General features: G+C 52.2%; 1 protein-coding gene across 1 annotated transcript in view; it reads left to right on the forward strand.

Annotated features, from left to right (window-relative positions):
- CHST13 (carbohydrate sulfotransferase 13) overlaps window positions 1-8,709 on the forward strand; it is a 28,228-nt gene extending 19,519 nt beyond the window's left edge. Inside the window, exons 2-3 of the mRNA XM_058813061.1 lie at window positions 3,366-3,442; window positions 7,422-8,709. Of these exons, the coding sequence (XP_058669044.1) occupies window positions 3,366-3,442; window positions 7,422-8,267 (923 nt within the window). The 3' untranslated portion in view covers window positions 8,268-8,709. The remainder of the gene's footprint in view (window positions 1-3,365; window positions 3,443-7,421) is intronic.
- The last annotated feature ends 604 nt before the right edge of the window (window positions 8,710-9,313 follow it).

Below are 9,313 nucleotides of genomic sequence, written 5' to 3' on the forward strand. Positions count from 1 at the left end.
ACACAAACCATTGACTCACTCACATGATACTCCCTCCTCAACAGTCTCATTTATTTCAGTATTCCTTGGCCTTCCCAAACTTTTTGGGAGTCCCAGGGGCATTCCAGAGATTGGTAAACCAAAAATGGGACAGGGAATGGGATGCCTGGCTTGCTCTCAGCATGAATGAGTGGAATAGGAGGGATGTGTAAATTCCAGCCAGCATCTGGCAACAGGGAGGGCTGGGACAGGAGTGTGTGAGCAGTGATGCTGCAGGTGCTGGGGCTGGTGAGCAGGGGGTGCCCCCAGCTTGGGGACATGGTGCAGGGCTGTGTTGGGTGTCAAAGGCTGATCTTAGTGGGGTGGACTCTGTTAAATCACTGTCTTCAACCTGCTCCTGGCTCAAGTGGGTTGCAGCAGCCCTGGCCTGCCTACCACTGTGATCCCAGATGTTTTGGGGGTGCTTTGGGCACCTGGACTTGTCTTTGTTCACACACCTGCAGCTGCTCTGACCCAGCCTTATGGAGAAAGTACACTCCATTCCATGGGACACTGCAGATGCTGCCCTTCTCATGCTGCATCTGTCCCAGGGCTTAAATCTGGCTCCAAAGCCACCATCCTGGCCCAGCCAGGATCCCAGCTGCTTTTCTCCTCTGGATGCTGTGTGTAGTGTGAGCAGACAGTTTCTGAGCAGGGAGACTTCCTGCAGTGGAGCCCTGTAGAAACCCAAAACCTGCTGCCAGGCCAGGCCTTGCTCTGGAGAGTTTGGCAGTGCCTGGGCAGGGATGGTGTCACCACTTTGGAGCTCAGAGCTCAGGATGCAGCCAGTGCTGAGTGCTGGTGCCTTCCCCTGCCAGCTCAGCACTCCCAGCCTCCTCCAGCTGCACGGGAGCAGCCTGGCAGGGAATTTTTTTCCATTTTTTTAAAATCTCTTCCTCTGTTTTCCTGGAACTCTGTACAGCAAGAGCATAGCAGGGATCCCAGGGGGTTTGCTTCCAGAGAAGATGCCTTGTTCTCTGCCAGATCTTGCTCTGGGGAAGGGCTGGAGGAAATCCATTCTGCAACGTTTCTGCTGGGGCTGTTGGCAAGAGCCCTGCAAAGTGCAGCAGCCACTGGCCAGGCTGGTCCCTCTGAAAAAAAGAGGGCTGAATAGGTCAGAGCATGGCTGTGACCTGCCTGACCTCTGCTCCCTCCCCTCTTTGCTGCAGATTTGCCTTTTGTTGAGCCCAAAGAGCCTCCTGCCAAGCCAGCGCTCCTCCGGGGCTGTGACCTGACCCTGCAACAGGCACTGAAGCCGTTCCCTGGGATGTTTCCACACTGCCCTGTGCAGCACCAGCACAAGCTATTTGCATTTCTAACAGCCTTAAGTCAGCCTGAACCACCCAGGGTTTGCTTCTGTCCCCATGAGAAAGGTTCTGGCTGATGCACGTGTTAATCTCAAAAACAAACGCCTCCACATTGTTTGTACTAAATATAGGAGCAGTGTCTGCTGCAAGGCACTGCCAGCAGCCCTCTGCAGGGTCACATCCAACAGGAGTTTATCAGCCCAGCCCAAGGGGAAAGGGGCTCAAGTTCAGAGCTCTCTGTTTGCAGATGTGAGCTGCAGTGAGTGCAGTTTTCAAGGTCGATCTCATTCCCTGTCATTTGCAGAGGGCTGAGCCTGGAAATGTGAACCGGGGCTCCTCTGGGATGGGCATCTCAGCCCAGCACTGTACGTTGGACTTTCTGCTTATCTGCCACTGGCACAGATGCTGTTTCACCCTCCTGTGGGGTAACTGATACAGAGCATTGAGGAAGAAACTGTACCTTCTTCTCTTGAGTCACATCTTGATCAATGCAGCGCTGCAGGAAGTGTCATTTCCCCCGACGCGCAAGCGTACAGGCACTGCTGATGAAATTTTGTGAGGTCAGGCCGTCATTTCCTCCCTAATTACAGCTCCAGGAATGAATAATGTTTAGCTGAGGCTCTGGTGACTCTGTGCTTTGGTGCAGTTTTCATTTAAGCAAAAGGCAAGCATGTCGAAATGAACACAGGGTCTGGATTTTTCCTTCTGGTTATTTTGGTTTTACAGATGCCATCTGGGACTTGTGTAACAAATGTGGGGTTGTTTGGTGACGGTCAGTGAATGAAAAGATCCGGAGCCCCAAACTGCCGTGCAAAAAGCTTCTGTTAGAAACCTTCACATTGCCAGAAATGTCTTGTGGCAGATGCTTTTTCCAGGAACTTGGAGGACTGGAAGATCCTCCCAGGCCACAGTCTTCTGAACAATGTGTCCTATCTTCCCCTTCAGAAAAAAACATAATTCTCCATTTTAAAACTCATGGTGTGATTCCTTCTGTGGAAGCCAACTCCAGGGCTGCGCAACCCCCATGGTTACAAACCTTGTCATGTGGAAATTGTCGTGGCATCCTCTGCCAATGGAGAGAGTCAGAGCCAAGCAGCAGAGGGTGGGTGAGTGGTGGGAGAACTGCTTGGAAGTGTTGCTGCAAGGGAGAGCCTGTGCCCCTGCCGTGGCTGGCTCCATGTGCTGGGTTTGGGCTATCCAGGCCTCATGGTTCTTCTGCCCCCACTCTCAGAGGCTGAGCTGAGGCAGATGCTTCCTAGCCTGGAAGGTGGTTGCATCCCTAAATAATTTATGAGCACAAGAACTTGAGCAGCTGTCACTTCTTGGGTTTCTGGTGCCTCATTTATGGCTGGCCACATCCAGCCTTGGGTTTGGTGCTGCTGCAAATGGACCTCCAAAATGAAACAGCTGGTCTGCAGGGCAGGGAGGGCAAGGACTGCCTGGGTGGCTGTCTGCAGCTTCAAACACCAGAGGAGATGCTGCTGGTCTAGAAGGGAAGGAAAAAATATAAATAGCAAATAAGAACTTCAGTAGATTTACTGGTCAGACAAATCACCTGACCAGTTTGTGTCTCTGAGCCTGGAAGTGCAAGCCCTGAGCCTATGGGGGCTCAGCACAGAGCTGCCAGTCTTGGATCTGCCCTTCATCTCTGCCAAGCACAGAGGCTGTCTCACCCCTCACAGGGCTGTGGCAATGCTGGCAGGGTCCTGTCTCCTCTGGGTCATTCTCTCAAACAAACAGCCTGGACAAAGTGGCATTTCCCAAAAGCATGTGGATCAAACTTTACCTAGTTGTTCTTGAAATTGTAATTGTTACCTTTGTTTATAGTGTTTTATTTGATAAAAAATAGCTCTGGACCTTTTGAATCCTAACTGCAGATTTTGTTACAAAGTGGGAGGTAGGATCATTGCTTGAGCATCACTTCCAGAGCAAAATGGGTTTGTCTCTTCTTGGGAGAGGTTGCCCAACTTGGGCATCTCAAGAGAAGACAAGGGAAGCAGACCCTTCCAACCCCTCTGATTTTCCTCACTCCTTTTTCAGCCTCTGAAGATCTGAGATCCGCCTGGCAAGGCAAGGCTGGTCGCAGCCCACTCCAGGCCCTGTATGAGAGTGACCAGGTAAGGGCACAGGGACAGAGAAGTGCTGGGGTGAACATCAAGTGGGGCACTGAGTGCTGACCCTTTCTTCCACCCTCTGGTGTGTGGGGCACTGTGCCAGCTCCAGCCACCCCCCGTGTCCTTGCAGCTGAACCTCTGGCTGAGTCTAAAAGACAAGACCACACTGCTTGGGGGTGTAGCTTGATAAACACTGCTTATGGCCCTTGCTGGTGCTTGGGTAAATGTTTTAATTACCAGTGGGATGAGCCATAGCTGGGCAAACCTGGGAGACTTTGCCATCTGAACATTTCAAAGCCAACTCTGTGTCATCATAGCTGGGCCAGAGCTTCATTGCTGCCCTTCCTGAGCTAATAATTGGCAGATGTTTCTGTGTTAACTGCTATATGTACATGCACACACATAGGAATCTGCACATATATATGTTTACATAGTTATAGCTGGACTCAGCCATGGGGGATTTATAATCCTGGAACATCTCAGGTGTCTCCATCACTCTGAGGTGTGCCAGCTACACCTGCTGAGAAATGAGCAGCAAGGCACAGCCTGGGCAAAGGATCACTCCCCTCCAGGTGGGCTTAGTGGGTCCCTCCCTGTGCAGGAATCAGGGAATGTGTCCTGCTTGTTCCTCACAGTGGGGCTTGTGGTTGGAACTGTTAAAAGTCTGTGTTTCTTTCTGCTGCATTTCCCCTTGGGCAGGCAGTTTTCCCCTAATTCAGCCCCACTTCCCTTTGCAGAGGGATCTTCAACCACAACTTCCCTGCAGGAAGCCCTGTGGGAAACCATCCTCCAACAGGTGCCATGCCACGTGCCCAGCCACCAAACGTGCCCTGCATCCCCCTGTGTCCATGGGGCTGTCCTCTGCTGCAGCCCCAGGAGCAGAGGGCAGTGCTGGTGGCCCCTCAGTGGGCTGCCATCCCTGCTGCCTCCCCATGCAGCCAGAGTCAGCTCTTCTCATAGGTGCTGCTCTGTGTTAAGGTTGATGCTGTTATGTCTGTAAGCAGCCAAAGTACATTTGCTCTCTGAAAAATTACAAATACGGACTCCCTTGGCCGTGGTGCCAGCAAAGCCTGGCGCTGCTGGAATGTCGTGGAGCTATTTCCTTAAAAGTGATACGTAATTTCCCTGGCTTTTAAAGAGAAGGAAATGAAGGGAGCAATTTTGCTCTGAAATAACTGTAAGACATGCATTTATTCCAGTGGGCGGCTGCTGAAAAGTAGTCACATTTATTTGTTGCCATGCCTACAGACAGTGTCTGTCTGTCTGTCTCTTTGGTCCAATAATTTTGAATTATGCAAGTGCAGGGAAAAACACCTGAAAAAATCACATTATTAAAATGCCTCTTTTCCTAAGCCCTTGCAAAAAAGGTTTTCCAGTTCTAAAAGCGGATGGGGAAGCTCCAAACAAAAGGAATTTCTGCTGAAAGGTTTGGCTGTGTTGCAAGGCAGCATGAGAATGCTTCTTCAGCTGTGGTTATAATCTCCCTAGGTGCTGTATTTTTTTGTAACCTCGTAGCCAACAATGTCAGAGTCATACCTTGCTGGCAGTTAGCATCCGTTCACCTGAATTTCCTTCATTTTGGCATTTTCCCCTGTCATGTCCCTGTTGGAAGGAGTAAGGATGGGATGCTTTCTCCTGTCCCTGTTTCACATTACTGCCCATACAGGTTCCTGGAGAAAGTGGTCACTAAGGTGACCTAGATGAGGTTATTTCCTTTGTGGAAATAAGATCCAAAAGAGTCTTGAGTGTGGTTCATCCCTTGCAGAAGGAGCTGTTTGCCCAGGTGTTAGTATCTCTCTGAGGATGACAGATCTGCTGGATCACCCACAGTTTGCTTTAGCAAATCCCAGCTCCTGGCAGGAGCTTTACAAGCCCTTACAGCTGTCCCTCCAAACACCTTGTAAGCCCCCAAGGAGCAGTGAGGGAGCACCTGAAGCCTGGCCAAGTGTCGGGATCTTTAACTTGTCAGAGTGACCCTGAGAAGAGTTAGAAAGTCTCTTTTCCCAGCCCGGTGCTTGAAGAAGGAGTCAGAGCTCCTCATTTCTCGGTATCAAGGTTGTTAATTGTATCTTATCTGTAAAATTGTTTCTCCTGCCCTGCTGAGGTCCATCCAGCAGGACAGTTCCAGGCACTCTGCCTGCCCTCTGTGTGGTGTTATGTCTTTATACTAAAAACTACGTGTACAATGTTGACAATTACTTTCCAATCCCTATCACCTATGTTAGACGGTCAGCTTCTACTATAAACCAATCCAAAAGTGCCAACATCACAGCAGAAGATGGAGGCCAAGAAAAAGAAGAAGGAGAAAGGCTGGACACACCCAGATCCCTCCATCTTGCCCCCCTGAGTCCCCATTCTAGAAACCCCAAAATCTACTTTTTCACCTTGTGATAAATTCACTGTCATTCTACTTAATTTGTCATGGCTTGCAGATTTTCATCTAAGGTCGGTAACTTGCTCCATGGGTCATAATCAAAACCACAGGGGCATTCTGGGCTCTGTGCCAGGGTCTCTGAGCCCCCTGGCAGGGGTCTTGCCTGCTCAGGACAGCCAGAGGGATGTCCTGGGTCCTGACAGCCAGTGGTGTTCTTTAGCATACCTGGCAGTGGCAGCTCTCAGCAGCCATGCAGGCAGCATGCCTGCCCTCACCCTTCATCTGGAGTCACCACACCTGTGTCACTGCAGAGCTGTTTTCTGTGGCACCCTCTGGCACTGGCAGGGCTGTTTACACCCCCAAAGTGGGAGCCACTCTGATGTTGGGAGGTGGTGGTCACTGCATGGCATGAAAGCCACTGCCCTGCAGGGTCAGGGCCGCGCCAGGTTAGCGGGTGCTTGGTGCTGCTGTTCCCAGACGAGGCTGTTGGATGTTCCCAGCAATGAGGAACACGAAATTTCCCAACCCTTGTGAGCAAAGCAGGGACAGAGTGGGCAAGAGGAGGAGGGGACCTTCCCCTTCTGACTTCCTGGAAATGGTTTCCTTCCCCAGATGTTCTAATGACATTTTGGGATTTTTGACGAAAACCATGACAGGAGAGGTCACGTCCCCAGATCTGTAAGGGGGTTTCAGCTGGGTCAGGGGTTAAGGGACTCTGGGCTTCTGGTAAGCCAGTGCAGCAGCTGCCAGCTCTTGATGTGAGGGTCAGAGGGGTTAAAGGACCATATGTTGGTTCCTTGTCCCTGCGGCCAAAAGAAACTGTGACCAGGGCTGAGGCGTTGGACTGGCCTGTGTGGAAGAAGTCCCTCAGGAGAAGGAACCCAGAGCCCTCAGGGAGGGCCCCAGCACTACCTACTCAGTCCCTTGCTCCTCTCCATCATACCTGCCACCCCACCTCATCTCCAGCTGCCCTCCTGCTCACCAGGCTTTGATCATCAGCATTAGAGACCATTTCCATTTGCCTTTCCTTGGCAGAGCACCCAGTCCATTTCCATCCAGCATGCCCAAATGTTCTGCCACGTTTCTGCCCTTGGCTGAGTGTTTACAGCAAGCACAAGTGTATGGGTGTCAGTGTGAGGCAGCAATGCCCCATTGCAGCAGGAGGTGTGCTGGGCCCTGTGCCAGCAAACAGGCTGTGCTTTCTGCCCCTGGGGCTGGGCATCCCCCCAGACTGGTGTGAGGGAGAGCACGTTAGCCCAGTGTGTGTCTGCTTTTAAAAAAATGCCTCTCTGCACCACCCCTTCTTCCCTCACTGCTTTGTGTTTTTGTCCTCATCCTGCTCCTCATCATATTTTGTCCTTTCTTTTGATGCCAACCTGTCCAAGGATTAAGTGCACCAAACCAAGATGTGTTCAAAGTGAGTGCTGTCTCCAAAATCCCACATGTGTTACCCCAGCAAAGTGGAGGCAGTGGGGACAATTTTGGGCCGAGTGTTGTGTGCAGGCCACAGGGGAGGCAGTGGTGACAATTGTGGGCCGAGCGTTGCGTGTAGGCCACAATCATCTTGGGCAAGCCGGTGACCATTTCTGTTGGGTTTTTCCTCCCCAGTTTGAGCAGTCGTCCCTGCAGGCGGTTCACCAGCAGAGACGGGAGATGTTGAGCAACATCTGCAGCCGTTACACCCGCAAGCGGCGTCTCCTGCGGCCGGACGACTTGCGGCACTTGGTGGTGGACGACACCCACGGGCTGCTCTACTGCTACGTGCCCAAAGTGGCCTGCACCAACTGGAAGCGGGTGATGATGGTCCTGACGGGGCAAGGCAAGTACCGGGACCCTCTGGAGATCCCCGCGCACGAGGCCCACGTGCCCTCCAACCTGCGCACGCTGTCCGAGTACAGCGTCGCCGAGATCAACGCCCGCCTGCGCACCTACCTCAAGTTCGTCTTCGTGCGGGAGCCCTTGGAGCGCCTGGTCTCAGCCTACCGCAACAAGTTCACGCTCAGCTACAACACGGCCTTCCACAAGCGCTACGGCACCAAGATCGTGAGGCGGCACCGGCCGCAGCCCAGCCAGCGCGCCCTGGAGCGCGGCGACGACGTGCGCTTCGAGGAGTTCGTCTACTACCTGCTGGACCCGCGCACGCAGCAGGAGGAGCCCTTCAACGAGCACTGGGAGCGCGTGCACTCGCTCTGCCACCCCTGCATCATCCACTACGACGTGGTGGGCAAGTACGAGACCTTGGCCGAAGACGCCAAGTACATCCTGCAGCTGGTGGGGGCCGACGCCAGCGTCAAGTTCCCGGCTTCCTCCAAGACCACCAGGACGACAGACGACATGACGGCCCAGTTCTTCCAGGACATTAGCCCCTTCTACCAAAGGAGACTCTTTAATTTATACAAAATGGACTACTTGCTGTTCAATTACTCCATCCCCTCATACCTCCGCCTCCGGTGAGGTGGGGGCTGTGGGGGAACAGTGAGGGAGAGCTGGATAACTCTCACCTTGCCACAAGTCCTCTCCTCCTGCCTTGAGCTCGTCTCTTGGTTGACTTCTTCCCTGTGCCCTTTTGTTAGGGTCTGCTCCACCTCCTGATGCCTTGTTCATGCATGCTCTGGAGGAAGAACACTTCTCAATACACTGGGGCTGGAGCTTTTCCTTCCCTTTCCCTCCCAGCCTTCAGTATCTACAGGGAATGGTGGTGGGACTGGACACTTCTTGCCTTGGTGGGGACTTTCTTGTGACTAAGAGACTCCTCTGTAGATCCAAATCTTGGGAAGGCTCCTTTTTTGGGCAGGATCCCTTCAGGTCTTTCTCCTCCTTACTGGGCTGTTTGGGGGCAGACATGGAGTCTCAGGGGTCAGAGGGGAGTGTATGAGAGACTTGCATAGAACCAGAAATAAAGCAATAATTTAATGTAACTTTTTCCTTTTATTTAAAATTGCTCCCACCTTTTCTTTTTGTCTTGTTCTCTTCTTGTCCTTTGTGCCATCCCCACTGAGGGGGGTATAACACACAGAGCTGTGATACTCTGGCCATTTTTATCCCTGGAGGGATTTTTTGTTCCTTCCTTCCTTCCTTCCACGTGTTCTCAGTTGGGGTGCAAAATACTCCAAAGATAAGAGAGGAAAGGCTTGCAGGAGGTCCTCAGTGCTTTCCCCTGAACTATCAGAGCAGAGTGCCTGTGTGTGCATGTCTCTGGATTTCTGGTCAAATCCATTGAATCCAGGCCCCACACCTCCCATTTTTGAAAGCAGGTGACAGCAGTTGTGAAGCCATTCAGAGTGTATGGGTGCAGGTGTCTGCTCTGATGCAATCACACCATCCCCAGTGTCCTGGCCATGGCCCTGCTGGTCAGGCAGGGCCCTGCTGGCAGTGCTGGCTTCTCTTCCTATGACAGCATAAAGGGGCTGCTCCTCTGTGCAGCTCCTTTATAAAAGTTATAAAGTGTTTGGGGGAACACTGGGCTGGGATGTGGGAGATTGCTGGCTAATGTTGGACTG

This window comes from Ammospiza caudacuta, chromosome 12 (genome assembly GCF_027887145.1).
Source record: "Ammospiza caudacuta isolate bAmmCau1 chromosome 12, bAmmCau1.pri, whole genome shotgun sequence".
Lineage (NCBI taxonomy): Eukaryota > Metazoa > Chordata > Aves > Passeriformes > Passerellidae > Ammospiza > Ammospiza caudacuta.